General features: G+C 43.2%; 1 protein-coding gene across 5 annotated transcripts in view; it reads left to right on the forward strand.

The window, feature by feature from the left end:
• Positions 1–2,656: 2,656 nt before the first annotated feature.
• The window catches only part of LOC147349478 (neuronal acetylcholine receptor subunit alpha-7), a 136,737-nt gene continuing 112,575 nt past the window's right edge, over positions 2,657–26,818 (forward strand). For all 5 annotated transcript variants that reach the window (XM_086364075.1, XM_086364077.1, XM_086364076.1 and 2 more), the window contains exons 1-2: positions 2,657–2,801; positions 3,052–3,191. In XM_086364075.1, coding sequence (XP_086220201.1) covers positions 2,756–2,801; positions 3,052–3,191 — 186 coding nt within the window. In that variant the 5' untranslated portion in view covers positions 2,657–2,755. The remainder of the gene's footprint in view (positions 2,802–3,051; positions 3,192–26,818) is intronic.

Here is a 26,818-nt window from a genome sequence, read left to right on the forward strand (position 1 = left end):
AATGAGAGATGTGTGACTCTTTCTTTCATTTGAACACTTAGAGGCCACTGTAGGGTATAAATTGGCCTAATTCAACATTGCTGTTTTTCGGGGAATAGGAAGGCCCAAGGAGTGGGAGAGAGACAGAGGAACTCCTGATTAGTGGAGCAGTCAGGACACAAGGGCGTGCTAAGTCACTTCAGTCGTGTCTGACTCTTTGAACCCAATGGACTGTAGTTCGCCAGGCTCCTGTCTATGGGGATTCTCCAGGCAAGAATACTGGGGTGGGTTGCCATGACCTCAACCAGGGGATCTTCCCTACCCAGGGATTGAACCGAGGTCCCTGCATTACAGGCAGATTTTTTTTTTTTTTTCACCATCTGAGCCCCAGGGAAGCCCACAGTTTTTATCAAGTTTGCTATCTTATATGAGTGTGGTCTGTGGTGCTCCAGAACAACTTGAACAGTGATATTGAAGATCACTAATTACAGATAACCATAAAGAATATAATTTTAATGAAAAACTTCAAAATATTGTGAGAATTAGCAAACGTGACACAGTGGCATGAAGTGAGCAAATGCTCTTGGAAAAATTACATCAATAAACTTGCTCAATACAGAGTTGCACCATAGGCTCATGTAAACTAATGTAAGTGCTCTGAGCATGTTCAAGGCAGGCTAAACTAATCTTTGATGTTTGGTAGGTTAGGTTGTATTCAATGCATTTTCAACTTATAATAGTTTCAACTTGCAATGGGTTTATCCAGATGTAAGCCCAATGTAAGTTGAGGAAGATCTGTACTTATTGACCTGCTGTCCCACTGGAAAATGGTTGAACTTGAGATTTCTGGCATTGCAAGGTACAGCCGAGGCAAGGAAATAGTTATGCTCCCAGGACCTTGATCCCCATGACCATACCACACGTATATGCAGCTCCTTGGCCCCTCTGGGCTCGTGTCCCTCTAGGATGGAAGGCAGAGCTTTTAGGTACTTTCAGGTAATATGTAGGCAAGTAAGAGCTGTGCTCATAGGGCCAGTGGAGGTGGTGTGTCACTGGCAATTTTCCAATTGATGCTTATGATTCCTCTAGTCTGTTGGGTTTTATTTCCCTTGTCTGACTCCCTTTTTGCCAGCAGCCAATACTGTGTAGCTCATTCCTTTACCACATGCCAATTCTGTGTGTATCCTGGCTGCCACAGATGGTGTAGAACTCAGGAACCAGATGAAGTGAAGACGACGCCTGTCTGCTCACCAGGAATCCCTGCTCTGGTGTTCCATCAAACACCTTCTTCGAGGCAGGCCCAGGTCAGCAGTCACCTTTTCTATGAACCATTCTCCGGAAAGAATGAACCCTTCCTTCTTTTAGGATCTTGGTACGTTTATCAAAGCCTATACTGATTATTTATATATGCATCATGTCTAAATATATATATAAAGCAGGGTTTGTTTGTTTTTTTTGCTACAAGACACTTCATTGCAAGGCTGGCATATTTCTTTATTTTTCCAAATCAAAGAACTGATTTAGTTGCCCATTCCTGATGTTGGGGTAAATTCATGGGCAGGCACACTTTGGTAAGCTTTCCCCTAGTTTTTGGTGCTATCCAAGAATTCTGGGCCTTATGCAATTCATACATGCAGGCATTGCCTCTGCTGGTCCACAGTGATCCTAACATCTGGTGGAGCTCGGATTCTCTGGGGCCTAAGGAAGCTGAGCTGCAGACCACCTAACTGAGTGCAGGGACCCCTCGGCTCTCAGCCTTCTGCAACATGCTCGCTGAGGGCAAAAGGGATAGAGTTTACCCACCACTTTTGAAGGCTGTCCTCAGCATTCTCTCTTCCATCCTCTCCCAGAATCAGGCCCCCTCTTCAACATCTGGGATATGATTAAGCCCCTGACCTCTTGATTGGTGTCTGCTCAGAAGCTTCCCTTGGCAATGGCCTTTTGCTGGCTAAAAAAAAAAAAAAAGCCTAGATCACACCACCAACTTTTGCCTGTCCTCTGGCAAGGAGCTGAGAGTTAACTTTTCCCCCCCAACCTTTTGAATTGCCTTTAAAAGAGAACTAAACATAAAGAAGATATACACTGGGAATTCCATCACACACTTTTGCAGCGTCTCCTTGAATAATGCTTCCCTGGCAGATTTCGGCTCTCCTCTGGACACCTCCAGAACCATCTGAGAATCAGGCCGGTGATGCCCAGCAAATGGTTGCTGGAAGAATATCCACCATGGCTCGCGGGGATAGGAGGGACCTGTCTCATGTCCGTCTCCTCTCCTTTGGGTGGACTCGCGAACCTGTAAGAGCCTGGTTCCTGGGCTTTGCGTCCAGCAGCTGGCGTGGAGACAGGGCCCTGGGGAGCCAGATTCAGAAGGGTCCCACCGTTCTCCCAGCGACCCGGCGTGGCTTCTGTCTAAGAGTGGCGGCCAGCGGACCGGGGACAAAGGACAGAAGAGACAGAGCCTGGCCATTGACAGCCTCGGGCACGCGGGCACCGCTCGGCGGAGACGGACGCTGGGAGGTGGCGCGCCTCTCCTGGACTTCTGGGCTACTGTCTCCCCCGCGGCCGCCTACTGCTGGGGTCGGGCGGCGGGCTGAGGGGGGAGGGGCGCGGGGGACGGGGGCGGGGCTCGTCACGTGGAGAGGCGCGCGGGGGCGGTCGGGGCGTGGGCGCGCGCTGGGCTTTTTAAAGGCGCGCCAGCCGAGCCGGGAGAGGCGGCTTTGCGGCCGCAGGCGCAGGCCAGGGCTGGTTTCCGAGACGCGCAGCTCCGGCCCCCAACATGCGCGGCTCGCTGTGCCTGGCGCTGGCAGCGTCGATCTTGCACGGTAAAGCCGCCGATCTCTCCACCCATCACTCTTGCTCCGTGGGATCCCAGGCGGCTCGGAGCGCCCCGCGCCGGGAACGGGATTGGGGATTCGCGCCTGCTGCTAAGGGCAGCGGGAGGCGCTGCCGGTGGAAGGCGAGCCCGGCACTTCTGGGCTGCGATGCTTGGGCGGCTGGGGGTGCGGGCAGGGGGCGCATTCCCGCCGGCTTTCGCTGAGCAGCCCGCGCGTCTCTCCTTTCCTCTCCCCGAAGTGTCCCTGCAAGGCGAGTTCCAGAGGAAGCTCTACAAAGACCTGGTGAAGAACTACAACCCCTTGGAGAGGCCGGTGGCCAACGACTCGCTGCCGCTCACAGTCTACTTCTCCCTGAGCCTCCTGCAGATCATGGACGTGGTAAGTTCCGGCCGGGCCCGGGCCTGCCCGCCGCCGTGTGCCTCGGTTTCCCTAGCCGCCCAGGGAGAAACCTGGCGTTCCCAGGCCACCTGTGCGCTGGTACTTCAGACCTGACTTGCCCTCGGATTAGAAACTCAGGGTGAAAGTATCTCCATCCTGAGTCAGGAGTCATCAAGAATAGGTCCGAATGGTCACACATTAGTACCCCTTCTGGTATAAGTATTGGCTTGCAGTCTGACATGGGTGTCAATTTAGGCATTTCTAGACTTTTATCCTGCTTCCCTGGGTACCGGTCTGGCCCTGGGCTTTGCAGTTGACTTGTCTGTCCAGGCAGAGGGCCAGCTGTGAGCATTTAGACCCCCTCCCCAGTTCCAATAATGGGCATGGTTTGCTTTCCTGGAGAGGTTAATGCAGGTGGTTCTGCTCTGAAGATGAGCAAGGCTCCCCTGCCCGGATACACTTGTCTGCTTGTTCAGGCAACAGCTTCCAGCCCCACGGGCTTCTTGCAGACTTATTAGTGCTCACTTCAATTGGCAGATCTGTGTAAAATCTGGATAAGTTTGTTCTTCTGCTCTTCTAGATTGCTTTGGATATTCACTTTTCATTGGCACATCCTTCATACAGTACAAATATTTAATGAAAGCATTTAAGTCATTATAAGTGAGCTTCAGTGTCTAGCCTGTACAAAGCATTGGACTCGGCTCTGGAGCAGTATACAGGGATGATGGTGTTCCAGGGAGGGGAGAATGTGGTAGGAAAGGAATGTGAGAAAAACTACAACAGGTGGAAAGTACTAAGAACCTCCAGAAGTGTAAGAAGACCAGTGAGATTTCATAATCCTGCAGATAAAGAGTGCCTATTCTATTAAACTGTTGTATGTTGCATCATTTAATCTAGTTACAGTTGCTAAGATGAATGGCTTCTTTTCCCACAGGACGCCTGTGTTAAATGTGTAGTTCCTCCTATCCCACAGTTAGACCTATGCTTCAAAATATTCAGTGTGTGTGTAGTGACATGGACGAACTATCACACTGGAGAGCTGTAAAAGCAGATAAGTGCTGTCCCGTGGGTTACCAGGGCAAAAATTGCTGTTTAGAGAGCTTGGACTGTAGGAAGAAGGAAAGGACAGAGATACGGGGTTAGGGGAAGAGGTGCTGACAAAGCTGCCCTGGTGTTGAGCAGAGCCAGGGCAGAGAAATGGAATCTCAGAGGCTTTGGGGGATGGGTGGGGTGGGCGCAAGCCCTGTGGCATTTGGGGAGGCAGACTTTATGGAGCAGCTTCTCTGTTACTTTAGAAATCATAGGATTTGTCCTTGGGAGCCTTGGTAGGTTCTGGCTCTGCTTATTTCTGGATGATTGGTCTTAGGTGTGCATGTTAAGTTGATTCAGTCATGTCCAACTCTTCAGCCCTATGGACTGTAGCCTGCCAGGCTCCTCTGTACATGGGGATTCTCCAGGAAAGAATATTAGAGTTGGTTGCCATGTCCTCCTCCAGAGGATCTTCCCAACCCAGGGATCTAACCCGTGCCTCCTGCGTTGTAGGAGGATTCTTTACCGCCGAGCCAGAGGGGAAACCTGGTTGATCTTTGCCAAGTTTCTCAAGCATTCTGAGTCTGTACTTTCCTGTTAATACCTTGGACAGGATAGCACTTCAGCGGTCATTGTGATGACTGTGGAGGCAACTTTGAGAGACTGTAAAGTTAGAAGACAGGGTTCATTTTCATCTAAATAAAACAAAATTACCCCCCACCCCCAACACACACACACACACATGCACACATGCACGCAAATTACAGAGGACTAGGTGAGCTGGCACACTACACAGTGGTGAGAAAATGAAAGCCGCCCCAACGCTATTTGCCTGGGGTTGGCCACAAATGGGGTGTGTGTGTGTCACAACTCCCGGTCTTGGACTGGTCCTTGAGCTGGATGCTTGGGATGTGGAGGGACAGTGGCTACTCAGCCGGGGAGCGGGAGCAGTGACCAAGGGGAGCACGTGCTGTAGGCTGTCGCAGTCTCTTTTGGAGAGAAGACCACTCACCAGGAAGCTGCAGGCTTCTTCCTAGTACCTCCATCTCTTTAAGACACCTTTCAGGAGTCAAATTACATGAGAGATTTTGGCTTTTATGAAAAGTTTGGGTATAAACTAGGGTTACATGATGTGACAACTAAAATAGTGAAATGCAAACATTTGTCAAGTTAGAAGATTTTAAGAATAATAATTATAAGCAGTGTGTGTCATCAACATTGCAATAGCAGAGAGAAGCGCTCATGAAGACCACTGTCAGCAGCCAGAGGTCACAGGAGGGTGGGAGGGGAGAAAGCTTTGGTCTCACCTTGACCGTGGATCTAGCTGTGAATGTGTGGAACTTCCCAGCTTGCCAATACTGTGAGGTCATGGAGTGGCCTTCAACAAATTTACTTTCCAAGCTCTGTTTCCTTGTGTGTAAAATGAGAATAATGTCCACTTCACAGGGTTTTGAGAGGATTAAATAAGAGAAAGCGCTTGCCACACACTGGTAATTCACTGAAGATTTGCTATATCTTCATAATGTAGCTACTCAAAGGTTGGGACATCAGTGCCTAGAAAGGTGTGGTCTCTTGGCCAGGGTTGCTCAATGGTTAGAGGCAGGGCTGTGTAGAACATGCACAGCTGCCTGGCAAGTCCTTTGTATGTCCAGCCTCCTTTAGAGTCCTTAACTTCTTTTGTAGAAAAAAAAATCAGCTTAATTTATTTAAACCACTTGAGTGTAACTGATTAAATGTGACTGTCCTGAGATTACAGTGAAAAGGAAGTCTCTATATCAGAAATAATGCAATATGCAAACATTTGTATTCCAGCCAGACTTGAGTCTGTCTGGTTTTGAGACAGAGCCAGGGCTTTCCAGCCGGACCCTCAGGACCCTGGACAGAGATACAGTGACTCATGACTGATTCATGTAGCAAGCCCTAACTGGTATCAGGTTCTCTTTACAAATTCAGTTCCAGAGGTCCTTTGCCCATTCTGACTGGGCTGTTCTAGAGACCCTTTTCCTTCCAAATCTTGTTATTGTTCCACTTTCTGCCAGCAGAGATTTCCCAACTGGAGTAACAGGGAGATAATGTATGATTCTACATGTCTTATTTCCATGGAAGATTATTTACCTGTCCATCAGCTTATTCAACACATATTTTTTATTGAAATCTTCTTGTGAACTTTGCTAGATTCTGGGAATGTATACATGGTTAAGGGATTATTTCTACTTCTATAATTCACAGTCTTACCTATGGAGACTGACCTGTAAATTCAAGAGTATCTCACATATACCTGAATGCAAATGTGGCACAGACACACCTAGGAGGAAATATTTACTTCCAGCCAGGTGGCTAGGAATTAGATTTCTAAAGGTGAGCAGGAGTTTGCCAGTTGGAGAAAACATGGAGGGCTTTCCTGGTGAGGCGAACAGGATGAAGAAAAATGAGAGTGGGAAGACACCATACCCTCAGCAAGGTGCGTTCTGTGGGAAACTGGCTCCCAGTTGATCTTGGCTGCAGTTGTGCTGCAAAGCTTTACAGAACCTTGAATGTGCTTATGTGTGTTGGGAGTTTTTAAAAGACGGATGTCATACTAACCAAATTACTAACTTTCTCTTATATACCCTTTTGTAAGAATGATGTTCTAGAAACACACCTTGTAAGATGAAGGACGGGGTTATCTTTTGGTAGGAGGGTTAAGGTGAGTTCATACCATAGACAGAAGAAATGTTGAGCATAAGGTATGTCGAGTGGCTCTGCAGAGTTTAGATTTCCTCTTGGGCCCTCATCAGGGTATATCTTCCAGGATATGAGGAGGTTTTGGTGGTGGTGGTGTGCCAGAGGATTCATGAAGCTGCAAGATCAGCTTGCCACTGCATATTTTTCTAGAAATGGAAACAGTCCAAAGCACAATATTTGTATTCAACCCAACAGGTATAAATTATAGATGAATGAAAAAAATGTACATAAACTTTTAAAGACAAAGCATGTGTTTAAAGAGGGATAGTTTTACCTGCTGTGATCTCCTCTGGCTATCTATCAGGCCCCCTTAGTGAGGCACGAGGTAGAAAGTGAGAAGGTGTTGGATTTGTAATCGGAGGTGGGACGTTACTAGATCTGTGTTTAGATCAAGGATGCTGAGGGCAGTGTATGTGTGGGACAGATTAAAGAGATGAGATAATGTAGGCAAAGGATGAAGAGGTCAAAACTGTAATGGTCAGTGTGGAAATGTGGAGACAAGGACAGATTCCAGAGACCTTTGGGGCATACTGTCTATGATATATAACTGTGTGTAAGAATTCTATGTAGGTACATAGATAAATTTGTTAACTGAAGGTACCTAAATTATTCCTAACTGCATAGTCTGACTTAACAGTGATTATTAATTCACTACATGAGCTTGTAACTGAGCTGGGAATGAGATAATACCTAAGAAATCATTTTGAAGTGATGCAAGTGTGAGATTCTAAACTACCAACAGTTTCCATAATATTTCTCCTTTTGCATTCCATTTAGTCATTTGTCTGTACACACATATCTAAAGGCCATTCTGAGTGTTGATTTGCATAAAATAAATGTGCTAGTTAGGAAAACATGTCCAGAAGGCAAGGTATTTAAACTGAATAATAAGAATCAACACATGATTATATAGAAATATATAATACACAGTGATGCAAGAATGATTTTTGCTGTTTTATACATTTGGGATTGCAGATTCAAGATTTTAGAAACTTTAGTCACAAGAACAGCAGAACTAAGTGGTTGTGCATTTGGGGTTTGCTGCTGCAGAAGGCAGGCCTGGGTGTGGAGTCCAGCGTCTGAGGGCTTGTGTGTTACCTGAAATCCCTTGGTGGCTCTGCTCTGCTTTGTCAGACTTAAGATTTTACGTTTACTGGCCACTATGTGAAATGCTACAACTCAAGCTTAACATTATCAAATATTTGCTATAAAAATTGCACACCTTGAAGACAGTCTATGAAGAAAACCCAAGGTGCAATTATTTAATTATCCTAATGTGTTTATAAGTGATGTTTCTTACAGCTACAAATACATGTTTTGTGTAGGAAATCAAATTAAAAAAAGGACTGCAGGGGGATAAACGTCATCCAAATCACCATTACTCAAGGCCTTCTGGTGCACTTCAGTCTTTTCTCTGTGTTCATAGGTTGTTTAGAGAAATATTTAAAAACTAAAATGGCATAACATCATTATGGCACTTTAAACAATATTAGCAGGCATTACTTTTAAAGTGACACAAGTAGGCCAAGTGGTAAACTGAATTTTAAAATTGTGTTCTTTTCCCACTATTATGTAACTCTCACTACCACTGTTTATTTGATCCCTATTCGTATTTTTATCTTAGAAATCTCTTATAAAGTATTGATTGAAATTATTCATAATGCTACTTCAAAGCTTGGTTGTGTTTTATGTTGTCTCAGATATTGTATGTGAAATATCACAGAGATAATTTGAAGATCTTGACACTTGACAATACCTCCTTCCAGTTTTACTTTTGCTTCTGACCAACACTCAGGCTATAGGTACCAGCAAGCACAAATCACCTTAATCCAGTTAGTGACTGAGAAGAGGACGACTTGGGCTTCCCTTCCTAAGAGGGCTGGTTTGTTTCTCAATTTTGCATATACATTCTAGAGTGTGAATATAGAGAACTTAGCAAGGTCTTCCCTCTATTCTGTAGACCTTGAACCCCACTATGTCCTGCCAGCTCTTGAGTCTGCCAAGATTTGCTTTAACTTTTGGCCTCCTAGGCATTGCTTTAGAAATCATCACATGGATCTGGAAAAGTGGCCCCCGACCCTGTTATTCTCTAAGCTTCCCTCCCTTTCTTGGACGTTGGCTCTGCTGTTCCTCATTGCCCTATTCTTTCTGACTGTATTTCTCATTGTATTTTCCCAGTTGTTCTCGCTGCAGAGTGGGTGCGAACTACCTAGTTCATCACTGTGGGTTCAGTTCAGTCATTCAGTCGTGTCCGACTCTTTGCGACCCCATGGGCTGCAGTACACCAGGCTTCCCTGTCCATCACCAACTCCCAGAGCTTACTCAAACTCATGTCCATTGAGTCGGTGATGCCATCCAACCATCCCATCCTTCTCCTCCCGCCTTCAATCATTCCCAGCATCAGGGTCTTTTCACATGAGTCAGTTCTTCGCATCAAGTGGCCAAAGTATTGGAGTTTCAGCTTCAGCATCAGTCCTTCCATTGAGTATTCAGGACTGATTTCCTTTAGGATGGACTGGTTGGATCTGCTTGCTGTCCAAGGGACTCTCAAGAGTCTTCTCCAACACCACAGTTCAAAAGCATCAATTCTTCAGTGCTCAGCTTTCTTTAATTTCTTTCATCGCAGGTAGCAGAACTGAAATTCTAAATTAAAACTTGTTTGTAATGCATCTTTATAATTGATCCAGATTTATTATGGTAGAAATTGTACCCCTATTAAACCTCTTTATGGCTCTGGGACATAAAGGTACAAAATTCTTTTAGCTTTATAGACTGGGGATTATGGGCACTTTCACTAAAGGACGCTTTCTTGTAAATGTTGCCTTTCAAGTCTAGTCCTGAAGATATTCCCAAAGGCTTAGTTCTCTCAAAGCTCCTGATTCATCCCTGACATGCTGTTAAAGGAAGAGAAATGATCTTGTCATGGAGAGATGCTAGTGAAAATCTCTGCTCACTTATTGATTTATCAGGATTAGGTAGAGTTTTACTCCTTAGAGAAGAAACTAATCTGAAACTTCTAATTCTCATTCTCTTTATTTCAGTGATTTCCTTATTTGCATTCCACATCAGCTATAAACTGTTTTAGAAAAAGAGCCCTCAAAGTAAAAACCAAAACCATTTAAAACTTGCATGTGCACATTTATGTGTGTATTAACACACACATACACACACACACCTATTACTCTTATCTCTCTTTATTGAATGTTTTTTTTTTTTGGATGTCACAAGATATCACATAATATGCTTGTTAAGTTTCCAAGAGAAAAAACTAGAAGTTATAGCAAAAAGCCTCAGAGTCACAACTTCCAGAGAGCCAAGCAAGTGACTGAAACTAATGTGAAATTAAGTAAGAAATTGTTTAAAGTCCAGCGGGGTAGTGGGAGAGGCCTGGACATGGGGCTGACTCCGGACTCAGAGTCAGGCCGTAGAAGAATGGGCTGACCAGTGCCCCAGTGCAGGTGGGAGTGGGCGGGGTAGGGGGGTGGTTGCTGCCATGGTTAAGGAGGGCCACCTGTGAGATGATTCCCAGCATGGGAAATTTATTCTGGAATCATTGAGGGCAAATTGTCAGTAAAGATTCCTGTCTTGGGGTAAAAGAGGTATTTCTGAGCAAGAAAAAATGTGTTTGTTTTGTTTTGTGGAGAGAAGGCCAAGTGGTCAGGTTGAGCTCCAGGTGTTTTGAAACTTTAGAATCGTAAAACAGTTTTTTATTCTATTGCATCTGTCTTCAGAAGCTCACAAACAATGTGTTATATGGAGGGGCTCAGACTAAGCAAATTAAGCCAAGTCTGCTCACTGATTGATTAAACTCAAATTGATAACATTTACAATTGAAATCACTGGTCCAGAAACATTCATTTATTCACTGTTTTCCTTAAGATGTTTTATTGACATTTGAAGTAACCTTTAATACGCTGGCTAGCTCTTAGACAGATTTCATTTGAGAAGTCATTTTGAACTTTGAATTGCATTGTAATACGGGTCCCCTGTGTGGCAAAATATCAAAACCAGCTCAATGAATTGTCACAGTGAACCCATGCAGGTAACTGCCACCCAAGATGACTCTTTTCCCCCTTTTTGTATACTGGAAAACCACAGCATAATGTCAAGCATCAGAGTTTAATTTTGCCCTTCTCTGGGACTCTGTATAGATGGAATCACACGAGAACATAGTGTGTATTTTGTTTGCTTTTGTTCACTTTTATTTTTGTGAGAGTCACCCAAGTTCTTGCCTGTTGCTGCAGTTTATTCATTTTTATTGGGTGGATGTAGCGTGATTTGTTATTCTGTTCATGGAGGTTTTTGTAAGTTGTTTCTAGTTTTTGGACTCTTGTGAAGTACACTGCATGAATATTCCAACCGTACACGTCTTTTGATGCACACATTTATGTATTTCTATCACGTGTATATACATAGGAACGGACTAGCCAGGCCCTTAGATGGCATGTCTTTAACTTTTCCAGATGAAGCCAAAACCTTTTCAAAATGATTATACCAATTAACATTCTCACCAGCAGTGTCTGAAAAATTCTTCTTGTTCTGCATAATCACCCACACTTTGTATTTTAGTCTTTTAAATTTACCATTCTAGTGGGTGGGGAGTGATATTTCCTTGTGTTTTTAATTAGTGGTTTCCTGATTACCAATAAAGTTGAGGACATTTTCATTTCTTAATTTTCCACTTGGATATCATCTTCTTTTACAAAGTGTTTATTCATGTCTCTGGCCTGTTTTTATCTTGCCTGTTTTTATCTTAGACATGCCATCTAAGGGCCTGGCTATCCCTTTATGTGTGTGTGGTTTTGTTCTTTCCTTGTTAGGATTTGTATGTGTTTTTCTATTTTATGAACTTGAGCCCTTTGTAAAAAGTTTTTTGCAAGTATCTTCTCTGACCCTGGCTGGTCTTTCCACTCTTTTCGTGTTCTTTCTCTTTTTCATAAACTCTTAATTGAAGTAGAATATGCTTGTGGCTCAGCTGGTAAAGAATCCACCTGCAATGTGGGAGACCTGGGTTTGATCCCTGGGTTGGGAAGATCCCCTGGAGAAGGGAAAGGCTACCCACTCCAGTATTCTGGCCCAGAGAATTCCATGGACCGTATAGTCCGTGGCGTCGCAAAGAGTCGGACATGACTGAGTGACTTTCATACTTCACATGCTTACAGATGGGCTTCCCAGGTGGCGCTAGTGGTCAAGAACCTGCCTGCCAATGCAGGATGTGAGAGACAGGGTTCGATGATCCCTGGGTCAGGAAGATCCCCTAGGTGAGGGCATGGCAATCCACTCCAGTATTCTTGCCTGGAGAATCCCATGGACAGAGGTGCCTGGCAGGCTACAGTCCATAGGGTTGCAAAGAGTTGGACACGACTGAGCGACTGAACTGAACTGAAGTGACTTAGCGTGCACACACATGCTTACAGATAAATTGTATCTTTAGATGAACAGAAATTCTTAATTGCCTGATTTTGTAATTCTTTTCTTCTATGTTTAGTGCTTATTATGTTATCTTTAGAAAAATCTTTCCCTTCCTCAAGTTCATGAAGATACTTTTCTGTATATTTGCATTTAGAGGCTTTTTGTTGTTACTTTACCTTCACATGGGACTCCAGACTGATGATTATTTTGTTTTTCAAGGCTAATTAAAGGATTGTTAGTATAATGATTGCGTGATTGGTGAACCTTGTTGCTTTAGGCATTGTATTATCCACTTTGTCTGCCCCCAGAGAGACATTTCAGTTATTTTAGTGTGTCCATGATATGGAGAAAATGCCAGGACTATGACATTTTTCTTATGACACGTGACCCTGTCTACGAAGCAGAAACAGACTCACAGACATAGAGAACAGACTTGTTGCCAAGTAGGGTGGGGGATGGATTGAGAGTTTGGGGTTAGCAGGTGCAAAGTAGTAAAAAACAAAGCAGTGATTACAAACTATAGCCTACAGGTTAAAATCTGCCCACTGCCTATTTTTGTAAGTAAAGGTTTGTTGTAATACAAACACAAATAAATGCCAATAAGATGCAGCATTTACAGAGCCAATAATAAAGGATTTCTGAAAAGCCCTGGGCCCTCTCCATGCTGCTGCTGCTGCTGCTGCTGCTGCTAAGTCGCTTCAGTCGTGTCCGACTCTGTGCGACCCCATAGACGGAAGCCCACCAGGCTCCCCCGTCCCTGGGATTCTCCAGGCAAAAACAATGGAGTGGGTTGCCATTTCCTTCTCCAATGCATGAGAGTGGAAAGTGAAAGCGAAGTCGCTCAGTCGTGTCCGACTCTGAGCGACCCCATGGACTGCAGCCTACCAGGCTCCTCCATCCATGGGATTTTCTAGGCAAGCGTACTGGAGTGGGGTGCCATTGCCTTACCCAGATACATTTAGTTGCCTCTGTTTCTGGTTATGACACCAATATGACAGTATTTTAGTAATCTTATCACCCCTTCCTGGATTGATCAACTTTACCCATTTCTGTGACTTCCTATTATGATAGGTTTGAACTCAGCTCATTCACAGCTCTCCTCTCCTCCCCTCTTACCTCTGGTCTCACTTCTTCCGCTGCTCACGTTTGCACCTTCAAAAGTACAAAACAGGTAAAGGGGGTCAGCAGGTGGTGGCAGACGGAAATTAAACTTCTAGTGGTGAGCCTGCTGGAGTGTGTACAGGAGTGGAAATGTAATGTTGTGTACATCAGACTTACATGTTATACAGCAATTTTGTGATATCACTTACATGTGAAATCTAAAATACGGCGCAAGTGAACATACCTAAGAAACGGAAACAGTCTTACAGACATAAAGAACTAACTTGCCAAAAGGGGTTGGCGTTGCCAAGGGGGAGGGGTTTGAAACTATTATAGATAGAGTGGATAAACAACAAGATCCTACTGTGTAGGACAGGGAACTATATTCAGTATCCTCTGATAAAACATAATGGAAAAGTATGGTAAAGAATTCACATGTGTGTAACTGAATCACTTTACAGTAGAAACTAACACAGCATTTTAAATCAACTATACTTAAGTTGAAAAGAAAACCAGTGTTAATCAATTTTAAAAATTATAGTAATCCTAATTATATCTACAGACTCACTTGTTGAAAAAAGGAAAAAAGCTTCTTGCCATTTCTGTTGCCTGGAATCCTGGACGCAGCTTTCCTTCTCTGTAATCACTCCTGTTCTGCCCCTGCTTCTCTTGAAGTCCTTCCATGTCCACATTGGTAACATTTACATTCTATTCTGTGTGCGTGTGTGTGAGTGTGAAAGTCAGTCAGTCATGTCCAACTCTTTGCAACCCCATGGACTGTACAGTCCGTGGAATTCTTCAGCCCAGAATACTGGAGTGGGCAGCCTTTCCCTTCTCCAGGGGATCTTCCCAACCCAGGGATCGAACCCAGGTCTCCCGCATTGCAGGCGGATTCTTTACCAGCTGAGCACAGCACAGTCATATTTAACTTCTTTGTAACTTGACAGTAGCTTGATTTGACTTGGGGGAAAAAAAACAGCCCTCACGATTTTGTGAGAGCGTCAGCGCTGTTCTCGGCAAAGCCGTTTTTCTGAGCCCCTGTTTTCTTCTCTGTGGGTTCAGTGCCGTGTTTCTGTGTCATTCATTGGGGTCGTGTGTGCCTGGTGTCACCTGATTTGGGGTCAAGCTCAGATGGTCTCCTTTTTACCTTCTTCACCAAATCTTACTGTACCTTGTTATCCCGATGTCTTCGGTCACGCTGTACATCCAGCAGGTCCTCCTTCCACCGTTCCTGTCTTTTGTACACTGGGCCCTCTTTCTCTGGGAGTACTGGTTGGAGGGTTGTCCTTTCCTTCTTTACTTTTGTAGTTCATTTGTTTTAAACTGAGCAATGTTATTTCTTCTAGGGTCATTTTCCTCCCCTTTTAATTTTGCTTATTTATTTACTTTGCCTTTCTATTTATTTTTACTATGTATTTGTCAAGACTTTCTAAAGTTCCTCTGATTCTTAATATCTCTTCTTATTTTTATATTAGGAAACAGAAACATTAGTAGAAGTGCTGTATCAGAGGGGGCCTATTACATTTTTGAGGACCCACAATGCTCAAGGACTGAATGCTTTGCTCCAAAGGCATCTCTTTTCACATGAGCTGCTTTGTTTCCTAATTCAGGGCTGTCCAATACAAATGTAATGTCAGCCCCAGATGTGATTTTACATTTTCCAGTGGTCACCTTTAAAAAGTAAATGGTGCAGGGAACATTGATTTTAGTAAGATACCTCACTGCACCTAGTATTCCTAAATTATTAAGGATGTAACAAGTAGAAAACATTAAAAAACATTAATGAGATAGTTTATGCTTTTAGGGGAGGGCACAGCTAAGCCTTGGGAATCCCATGAATGTTAGGCTCATAGCACCGGGCACCCATCCAGGACTTAGGAGGCAGGTTTTGGAGTGGCTGCTATGTTCTTCTGTATAGCACTCACTGATCAGATCAGTTTGTTTGAGTTTTGACTCTATGGAGTGAGGAGAAACCTGGTAGTTTGTTATTGTCAGGAGGGAGTTGACAAAGCTTCCTCTGAATTCACCTGTGACAGCTCCAGTCCGTACTCCCTGCCCTTCTCTGGACTCAGGGCACTTCTGAAATCTGTGGGCTTCTACATGGCAGACCTGCTCCCTCTACCCTGCAGCCCCCTACTCAAAGTTGAGCACAGGTCTTCCTTCGTTGGCTTTTGCAGTCACCAAGCCTCTGTGTGTGTGCTCTCTTCTTGTGATGTGTTGAAATATCTTGTCTTTTTATGGCCTCATTCCCATTCTCTTTCTTTTGGGGAGTTTATACCTGTTATCTGGAAAAAAAAAAAAAAACACAACCCGAAAGTTGAGAATTATGCTTTATTTGGTGGACAGAACAGAGGACTTAAAGTCCAGAAGACAGGATCTCAGGTCTAAGGGACTTTTCCAAAGAGGTAGGGGAGAAGCCACCCTCTCCAGTACTCTGGCCTGGAGAATCCCGTGGACAGAGGAGACTAATGGGCTACAGGCCATGGGGTCACAAAGAGTCGGACACAGCTGAACAACACAGCACAGCAAGGGAGGAGCCAAGGTTTATAGGAGTTTTGCAACAAAGACCAGGTAGTCAGTACATCAGAGGATTACTGTTAACTAAAGAAAACCAGACATCTCAAGTTCAGGAATTTAGCACTTTTCTCTGTATGGGAAGATGCAAGAGTCTGGGCTCACTGAAGTCATTCCTTTCATATGCACCTCAGCTCTCTGGGGCCAGGATCCTGGGCTTTCTCATCCAAAGTCCCTTGAGGGTGTACCACTGGGGGTGGCTGCAGTCACTGACTGCTTGATGGCAGGCATCCTGTTTCCGTTCCTGAATTCCCTCATGGCTCACCATCAGGGGTGGCTAAAATGGGGTGGCTTGATAGCTGTAACATCTTTGTTTACTGATACAGCAGGCAACATTTTTTTCATTGGCATACCATTTCTCTCCTGCATTTTAATTTCAGTAGTCTTGAGGGCAGAGGGGAAATAGATGGGTATAAGCTGACATCTTAAGCTAGAACCTTACAGGATACTCTTATCAGCAACTAAGCCAATGGGCAAAAATATGTTATTTTGTATTTTTAATTCATTATTTGATTCATAGATCCATATCTACATTGCCGCAATATCATTTTGATATTTGTGTTCCTTTAAACTGATTGAGCAGTGAACACCTGGGCAATCAAGAACTGAGAGAATGAGCATTTTAATATACATCTTACATTTATGATTATTTAAATGTAAATGAATGTTTTCTTTATTGTGGCCCCTGTAGAAGGAGAGGCAGTTACTGTAAGAAACCTATTAAAATATCAAATAGTTTTGGACTCTTGTTAGGATTAAAGTCCAATTATTGGGAATCTTTTGGTAGAGATAGTCTTTTCAGGATGAGCTTATTCATTGCGGCTGGCAGGTATACCTCAAGGCAGGGTCTCATGATGGATGTTGATGGCTCACAAACAAGACGGAGATGGATTTTCTGTTTTTATTTTTGTTTGGATGCTTATAATCTGACACTGGAGAAAAATAAAATTTCCCCAAAGTGTCTTAAGCAACTTAAAATGTTCTCTACTGACTATTTTCAAAAGCAGCCTGTGTGAGGTAGTGAACTTTTTGGTATGTTAACTTGAAAAATCTTGACTTTATACTTATGGCTTATATAATAAATGAAACATTGTATGGGTCTTAAAAATCAATTGGTCAAAAGCTTTAAAACACTTAAGAGAAAACATTAAAAAACTTCTTCACAAGGTTTTTTTGTTTGTTTGTTTTAAATAAAACCAAGAATGTTACTGTTTTAAAATTTATTTTTGCTTTAAATGTTGTGGTTACGCATCAAATTGTGAATGAATCATTGAGGATAATGTTTTGTATTTGCCTGAAGTATCTGGAGATTGAGGATCAACAAAATTCCTTGATGGAAACTAAAAAATAACAGACACGCTGATAAAAACAGACAAAGCCTAGAGAATCGCAATATTTTCAAACATTCAAGTGCTTCTGGCTAGTCTTCGGGGACACATCCTATAGGCAATTGGAGTCAGGAGACACTTTTTATTTTTCAACTAGGTAAAATGCCTGCAGCATAGATATTTAAACAGAGGGGAATCTCTCTGAATCTGGTTTGTCCTTTGTATCTGTGGTCTTGTGTTTTACAGTCCCAGAGTGAATGGAAACTGCACCAGAGGCTTTTCTCTGAAAGGAGTGGTCTGTACTGACACCTGGTCTCAGGAGTGAGAAGCATTGAAGGCAGCTCTCTGTACCAGGAGCTGGACTGGCACTCGGTTGCAGGAAGGTCCCCCTTACCTCCTTTCTTCCTTTGAAGGGCATCAGACCAGTTGGACCCCATCTCCTGTTCCATGTGTGGAACAATTAATGTGATGGCCACGGACCAGGACGCTCCTTTGTCAATAACCATTGAGCAGGCATTAAAGCAACAATGTGCAGATGGCACCTTCATTGTTGATGACAGGGGAAATTATAGGCAGTGGATTAAATTAAAAACTGAAAGGGAATGAATACTCATGACAGGAAATGTGTTTCCTTTCCAGTGGTGGTTTGCATCTGCACAGGGAGCAGCTGGTCATTGATGTGTTACCACAAACCAGCTTTCCACTGGCTCCCTGCTTTTTTTTTTTTTTTTAATATCACTTTAAAAGCACACAGCATTAGAAAGAAATACTTTTAAAGGGCTTGAAACTTGTCTTAGATAGAGGAAAGGAATAGCAAGATGGAATACATGGTATGGATTTGTCTGGATTGGAAAGATTGCACCTGTTTCAGAAATGCTGCTCTTTTGGAGGAAAATGAGACTCCTGGGTTTATCATCATGTCTGTAAGAAATCTGGAAAGGATGGTAGATGTAACCTGGGCTAGGGGGATTCAGGGCCTATCTCCCCTGCTAATAGGTCATTTTTTAGGTGTGTATCAACACGTGTGGTCCTGTGAACAAAGTGCTATATTATTAGGACCATTCTTGTCTAAGCAGAGAAGATTTGGGGACTTGAACCCAGGCATTTTTCATATTTTTACTGTTTGGGGATATTTTTGCTTTTTTTAAATTTTTGAACATATTATGGAGTATTCAAGACACTCAAATAGTAGATGACCAGTGAGATTTTATTATAATGATTTGAATTATTTTGGGGGATATTTGATATATATTATTTCATTCTACTTATTTTTGTTTCTGATGCTCAGATTATCAAGGTGACTCCTGTGTCTTTTGGTAAGCTCTCTCTGATCCTTGATGTTACTCTGTTTTCTAGAACAAAATTAAATGAGGTATCGCAAGGCTATCTTGTACTGCTCACTCCAGGCTTGAATCTGCTTTTACAAAGAAACCCTTCAGTGGGAAACGCTATTTGGAAACCATGGATTGACAGTAGGCATTGAAATAAATTCTGACTTGAGTCTAGAAAATATTTCAGAAAGAGATAACTGACCAAATGGAAAGTAAAAATATAAAGAAAGGATCTTTTTAAAAAAAGCTTCTAGAGTTCAAGGAAAGCATGAAAAACTTAATGTAAAAGACTCATTGAACACTTCAATTTCAGTACACCAGGGATATGGGGAAAAAAAAAAACAAAAACCTTAAATTCATCCAGGACAGAGGGAAAATCACTTGCTGAAAATAATTGCCAAAATGACATCTCTGGTTTTATCAGAAAAATCTGGGATTTGAAAAGACATGGTCTGTAATATCATAGCTCAAGTGAGAAATTATTATCCCCAAATCTCTACAGAGCCAAGTAGAAAAACAGAATTTTCAAATACGCGTGGATCCAGATTTTACCACCCATATATTATCTGAAAGCATTGCTGGATAATGTATTCCAGTAATGAAAAAAACAAAACAAAACAAAACAAACCCGAAACTAAGTGGGATGTAAGAAAAACTTGTAAGAGATCAGAAAAAATGTCCATCAAGCCTAATTGTCAAACAGCCATGCCTGAAATATTGATAGTAGTCTGTAACCCACGTATACATATCTTTCTATACGTGTTGTTGTTGTTGTTCAGTCACTCAGTGGTGTCCAACTCTTTGCGACCCCATGGACTGCAGCTTGCCAGGCTTCCCTGTCCTTCACCATCTCCTGGAGTTTGCTCAAACTCATGTCCATTCAGTTGGTGATGCCATCCAACTATCTCATCCTCTTTTGTGCCCTTCTCCTTCTGCCTTCAATCTTTTCCAGCATCAGGGTCTTTTCCAATGAGTCAGCTCTTTGCATCAGATGGCCAAAGTATTGGAGCTTCACCTTCAGTATCTGTCCTTCCAATGAATATTCAGGATTGATTTCCTTTAGCATAGACTGGTTTGATCTCCTTTAAGTCCAAGGGACTCTCAAGAGTCTTCTCCAGCACCACAGTTTGTAGACATCATTTCTTCAGTGCTTAGCCATTTTTATTGTCCAGCCCTCACATCTGTACATGACTGCTGGAAAAACCATAGCTTTGACTAGATGGACCTTTGTAGGCAAAGTAATATCTCTGCTTTTTAATGACTCTGTATACATACATATGTTTGTATGTACATGTATGTGTGTGTGTATGTAAATGTAAGTGAAAATATGTTTTCAAAATTTTTAAATAACCACTATGCAAGTGGAAAAATATTCTGAAACTTTCAAATCTTGTAAAGAAAATGAAACAAAAACATTGGAACATTCCAATAATATTTAGAAATGATTTTAAAAAGCACAACAAAATGCTGTGGGGAAATGACAACACATGATGACAGAAACGAGGCCAGTCTCATCCATCATCATTCTGTTGTGAAATGAGTCAGTCCAGTTCAGTTGCTCGGTCGTGTCCAACTCTTTGAGACCCAATGGACTGCAGCATGCCAGGCCTCCTTGTCCATCACCAACTCCTGGAGTTTACTCAGACTTATGTCCATTGAGTCAGTGATGCCATCCAACCATCTCATCCTTCTCCACCCGCCTTCAATCTTTCCCAGCATCAGTGTCTTTTCACGTGAGTCAGTTATGTGCATCAGGTGGCCAAAGTATTGGAGTTTCAGCTTCAACATCAGTCCTTCCAATGAATATTCAGGACTGATCTCCTTTAGGATGAACTGGTTGGATCCCCTTGCTGTCCAAGGGACTATTGAGAGTCTTCTCCAACACCACAGTTCAAAAGCATCAATTCTTTGGTGCTCAGCTTTCTTTATAGTCCAACTCTCACATGCATACACGACTATTGGAAAAACCATAGCCTTGACTAGATGGACCTCTGTTGACAAAGTAATGTCTCTGCTTTTTAATATGCTGTCTAGGTTTGTCATAGCTTTTCTTCCAAGGAGCAAGCATCTTTTAATTTCATGGCTGCAGTCACCATCTGCAGTGATCTTGGAGCCCAAAAAAACGAAATCTCTCACTGTTTCCATTGTTTCCCCATCTATTTGCCATGAAGTGATGGGACCAGATGCCATGATCTTAGTTTTCTGAATGTTGAGTTTTAAGTCAACTTTTTCACTCTCCTCTTTCACTTTCATCAAGAGGCTCTTTATAGTTCTTTGCTTCCTGCCATAAGGGTGGTGTCATCTGTATATCTGAAGTTATTGATATTTCTCCCGGCAATCTTGATTCCAGCTTGTACTTCATCCAGCCCAACGTTTCTCATGATGTACTCTGCATATAAGTTAAAGGAGCAGGGTGACAATATACAGCCTTGACAATATACTCCTTTCCCAGTTTGGAACCAGTCTGTTGTTCCATGTCCAGTTCAAATTGTTGCTTCTTAATATGCATACACATTTCTCAGGAGGCAGCCCAGGTGGTCTGGGATTCCTGTCTCTTGAAGAATTTTCCACAGTTTGTTGTGATCCACACAGTCAAAGATTTTAGCATGGTAAATAAAGCAGAAGTAGATGTTTTTTTGGAACTCTCTTTTTCGATGATTCAACAGATGTTGGCAATTTGATCTCTGGTTCTTCTGCCTTTTCTAAATCCAGCTTGAACATCTGGATGTTCATGGTTCATGTACTTTTGAAGCCTGGCTTGGAGAATTATGAGCATTACTTTGCTAGCGTGTGAGATGAGAGCAGTTGTGTCGTACTTTGAGCATTCTTTGGCATTGCCTTTCCTTGGGATTGGAAGGAAAACTGACCTTTTCCAGTCCTGTGGCCCCTGCTGAGTTTTCCAAATTTGCTGGCATATTGAGTGCAGCACTTTTACAGCATCATCTTTTAGGATTTGAAATAGCTCAACTGGAATTCCATCTTTGCATGAAATGTTTCCCTTGGTATCTCTCATTTTCTTGAAGAGATATCTAGTCTTTCCCATTCTATTGTTTTCCTCTATCTTTGCGTTGATCACTGAGGAAGGCTTTCTTGTTGCTCCTTGCTATTCTTTGAAATGCTGCATTCAAATGGGTATATCTTTCCTATTTTTCTCCTTTGCCTTTGGCTTCTCTTGTTTTCACAGCTATTTGAAAGGCCTCCTCAGTCAACCATTTTACCTTTTTGCATTTCTTTTTCTTGGGGATGGTCTTGATCCCTGCCTCCTGTACAATGTCACTAACCTCCATCCATAGTTCTTCAGGCACTCTGTCTATCAGATCTAATCCCTTGAATCTGTTTGTCACTTCCACTGTAGAATCATGAGGGATTTGGTTTAGGTCATACCTAAAGAGATCCAACCAGTCCATCCTAAAGGAAATCAGTGTTGAATATTCATTGGAAAGACTGATGCTGAAGCTGAAACTCCAATATTTTGATCTTTGAAGAAGTGACTCATTGGAAAAGATCCTGATGCTAGGAAAGATTGAAGGCATGAGGAGAAGGGGACAACAGAGGATGAGGTGGTTGGATGGCATCACCAACTCAATGGACCTGAGTTTGAGTAAACCCCAGGAGTTGATGATGGACAAGGAGGCCTGGCTTGCTGCAGTCCATACAATTGCAAAGAGTTGGATATGACTGAGCTACTGAACTGACTGAACTGGAATTCCATCACCTCCACTAGCTTTGTTCCTAGTGATGCTTCCTAAGGCCCACTTGACTTAGCATTCCAGGGTGTCTGGCTCTAGGTGAGTGATCACACCATCGTGGTTATCTGGGTCGTGAAGATCTTTTTTGTATAGTTCTTCTGGGTATTCTTGCAACCTCTTCTTAGTATCTTCTGCTTCTGTTAGGTCCATACCATTTCTGTCCTTTATTGTGCCAATCTTTGGGCACAGTTTTGCCTTTTTGCATTTCTTTTAGCTGTGAGAGGGGTAGACACACCTACTTAAAAACAGTGCCCCAGGTTCACTTTAAAAAGTTCCAGCAGTATGCCACATTCATGAGAAAGACTTTAAGTACTTAGAAGGGCAAAAATAGCTAGATAGACAGATGTAGAAATAGTAGACTGGGAATAACTCTAGCAGGAGATGTTAAGGATGACACAGCATTGGATCTTGCCGTAACAGGAACACTGGTATGCTTAATTCTGTGTGTCACTTGCCTGGGCTCAGGGGTTGCCTGGATAGCTGATAAATCACTAAATCTGGGTTTGTCTCTGAGGGAGTTTCTGGAAGAGATTCAGTTCAGTTCAGTCAGTCATGTCTGACTCTTTGCGACCCCATGAACTGCAGCACGCCAGGCCTCCCTGTCCATCACCAACTCCCAGAGTTTACTCAAACTCATGTCCATTGAGTCCATAAGTCCACTGAGGACTTATGGCATAAGTCCTCTTGTTGGAGGTCACCATTAACCCCACCATAGAGCTGCCAGAACTTACACAGGACTGGGAAATAGACTCTTGGAGGGCACAGTAGAACCTTGTGCACCAGGACCCAGGAGAAAAAAGCAGTGACCCCACAGGAGACTGTCCCAGACTTGCCTGTGGGTGTCCAGGAGTCTCCCATGAAGGCGTGGGTCACTGGTGGCCTGATGCAGGGTTGGGGGCATGGACTGTAGCAGTACATGCATGGAATCTTTTGAGGGAGGTCACCAGTATCTTCATTACCTCCACCATAGTTTGGCCCAGGTAAATGGCAGGGAGGGAACACAGCTTCACTCATCAACAGAAAATTGGATTAAATATTTACCCTGCTCATCAGAACAAGATCCAGTATCCCCCTCAGTCAGTCTATCCCATCAAGAAGCTTTCATAACCTTCTAATCCTTCTCCAGCAGAGGGCAGACAGACTGAAAACCACAATCACAGAAAACTAACCAATCTAATCACAATGGACCACAGCCTTGTCTAACTCAATGAAACTATGAGCCATGCCACGTAGGGCCACCCAAGACGGACGGGTCATGGTGGAGAGTTCTGACAAAATATGATCAACTGGAGAAGGGAATGAATGGCAAACCACTTCAGTATTCCTGTCTTGAGAACCCCAAGAACAGTATGAAAAGGCAAAAGGATAAAACACTGAAAGATGAACTCCCCAGGTTGGTAGGTACCCAATATTGCTACTGGAGATCAGTGGAGAAATAACTCCAGAAAGAATGAAGAGACGGAGCCAAAGCAAAAACAACACCCAGTTGTGGATGTGACTGGTGATGGAAGCAAGGTCCGATGCTGTAAAGAGCAATATTGCATAGGAACCTGGAATGTTAGGTCCATGAATCAGGGCAAATTGGAAGTGATCAAACAGGAGATGGCAAGAGTGAACGTTGACATTTTAGGAATCAGCAAACTAAAATGGACTGGAATGGGTGCATTTAACTCTAGTGACCATTATATCTACGACTGTGGGCCAGAATCACTTAGAAGAAATGGAGTAGCCACCATAGTCAACAAAAAAGTCCGAAATGCAGTACTTGGATGCAGCCTCAAAAACAACCGAATGCTCTGTTGGTTTCCAACCATTCAATATCATGGTAATCCAAGTCTATGCCCTGACCAGTAATGCTGAAGAAGCTGAACGGTTCTATGAAGATCTATAAGACCTTCTAGAACTAACACCCCAAAAAGATGTCCTTTTCATTATAGGGGACTGTAATGCAAAAGTAGGAAGTCAAGAGGCAAATTTGGCCTTGGAGTATAGAGTGAAGCAGAGCAAAGGCCAACAGAGTTCTGCCAAGAGAATGCACTGGTCATAGCAAACACCCTCTTCCAACAACACAGGAGAAGACTCTACACATGGACATCACTAGATGGTCAACCCCGAAATCAGATTGATTTTTATTCTTTGCAGCCAAAGATGGGGTCAGCAAAAACAAGACCAGGAGCTGACTGTGGCTGAGATCATGGAAGAGATTAACATGTGAATTGAGTAAAGATCACCTTTATCCAAGCAGGTGGGCCTCATGCAACTTACTTAGGTCCTGATAGAACAAAAAGGCAGAGCGAGGGCTGATTTGCTCATCTTCTCCTGCCCTGTCACATCAGAGCTCATGTTTCATGGGCCTTCCAGCTTCACAGTCCTGGGGGACACTGACACCATTGGCCTTTGGACTTGGACTGAGTCACACCATCAGCTCTCCTGGCTTTCCAGATGGTGGATTATAGGACTATGCTGCCAGTTCTGTGTGAGCCAAGTCTTACAAAAATGTCTGAGCCAATCCTTATTAAAATTTTTTTTGAAATTCCCTGGTGGTCCAGTGGTTAGAATTCAACACTTTCACTGCCATGTCCTGGATTTAATCCCTGGTCAGGAAACAAGATCCTATGAGCCATGTAGCACCCTTCCTGCCCCATTTTTTTCCTTCTTACACACACACCCACACACACACACACACACATACACACATATATATATTCATCCTATTGGTTCCTTTTTTCTAGAGAACCCTGACAATGCAAAGTCATCATGCAAAGCCATCTGCAGCTCGCCTGGGAGGGAGGGTGGCTTCATGGAGGCATGAAAGTATTGAATCAAAGTCCAGGGGGAGGATGTAGCACACCCGTCAAGAAGTGATGGGCAGAGCTGGGCATCCTGAGGGGCACTGTGGGCCTCAGACTCTGAGTCCTCCATGGGTTGTAAGATCCAGTACCAGTGCCTGGCTCTGTGGTGAGTGTGATAGCAAATACAGTACTTGCAGCAGCCCTGTCAGATGTTCTGTTATTCATCATATTCTGTTGATTGCATACCAACATTGGTGCAGTTCGTAGGAGCTGTAATAGTGGGGCCACTAGGTCCTGAGAGAGTGTAGATGGTTTACAGACTGTCAGGAGCTCATCAGACACACGCATCAGGATCATGTGGTCGGTAGACTGCAGCAGCTCCATGCTTCCCCAAGCCCAGACAGGAAGCCAGGTAGTAGTAGTAGAGGAGGCAGGCATATGGTCCAGGCACTTTCCCTGCCTGCAGGGAACAGCCTGAGATGTCTCAAAGCCTAGTCCAAAGGATACTTTCTATAAAGAGATTCCCCAATCCCTGCCAATCAGAATTAATCTTTTTTATTCCTGTGATATCAAAACCCTTTTACTGATTGACAGGTTGATACTAGGAAGCTCGAGAGAGAAACACAAGATTGGGGATCATAACAATTTCAAACTGGATCCAACCCTCCATAATCGTGTGAGCTTGGGAACACTGCCGCACCTCGGATTCTGCCCCTTAAAATATAATGCTGCTTACTGTGATAACATCATAGTGCCATTGTGGGTGATGATAACATTTTGTAAAAATGTGTTTTGTTAATACGGTTCTTGCACATAGGTTAAATGCTTATTTATACCCCTGCCTCAGTTTACATTTCCCAGAAGCGTCTAATTTCAGCTCTGGGTGTTTCTTTGAGATTTGCATTGTCTCTAAATGTGCTTTGTATCTCTAAATAAAATGCTTATAGTAACTATTGCTTTTTGGTTTAGAGTTATGGTCAATATCTAAGGACTTTTCCGTACTGAAGATGAGGAATTAGTTGTTTCTTCACGCCCTGCCTCCAGATAATACACTTCTTTTTTTCTTCCCTTATCGTCCTGACCTACTCTGTGTTGGCATCAAACCCTCCGAGATGAAGGCACGATTCCCAACAGGGTGCTCTTGCTTCAGACTCAAAACAGGGCCTTCAGGCTGTCTGCATGTCTATCTGGTTGGCTGCAAATTTGGGGCCTCTTCAAACCCCAGGATGGATAATTCACTGGAACAACTCACACAACTCAGGAAGTTGCTATACTGACAAGGATCATTTTGTTAAAAAAGGTACAAATCAGCAGCCAGATGAAGAGTACATAGGGCAGGGTGGAAGAAGGTCCAGAGCCCAGGAGCTGTGCTGTGTTCCTCTCCTGGTATACTGCACCACCCTTCCAGTCAGGAAGCTCTCCTAAGAGCTAACATAAAAACAGAGCTAAAAATATAAGCAGGGAATAAAGGGATTTGAAGAAACAGACAATACAGGGAGCAGCTGAAAACTTCCGAAACTTTAAAAGAAAAAAAAAAAAACAGAACTTGAGAATTCAGATCCCAAGCTTCACCGTCTAGAGTTTTTA

This window comes from Bos grunniens, chromosome 21 (assembly GCF_055505025.1).
Source record: "Bos grunniens cultivar Pamir isolate PY7600 chromosome 21, Bosgru_T2T1.0, whole genome shotgun sequence".
Taxonomy (NCBI): domain Eukaryota; kingdom Metazoa; phylum Chordata; class Mammalia; order Artiodactyla; family Bovidae; genus Bos; species Bos grunniens.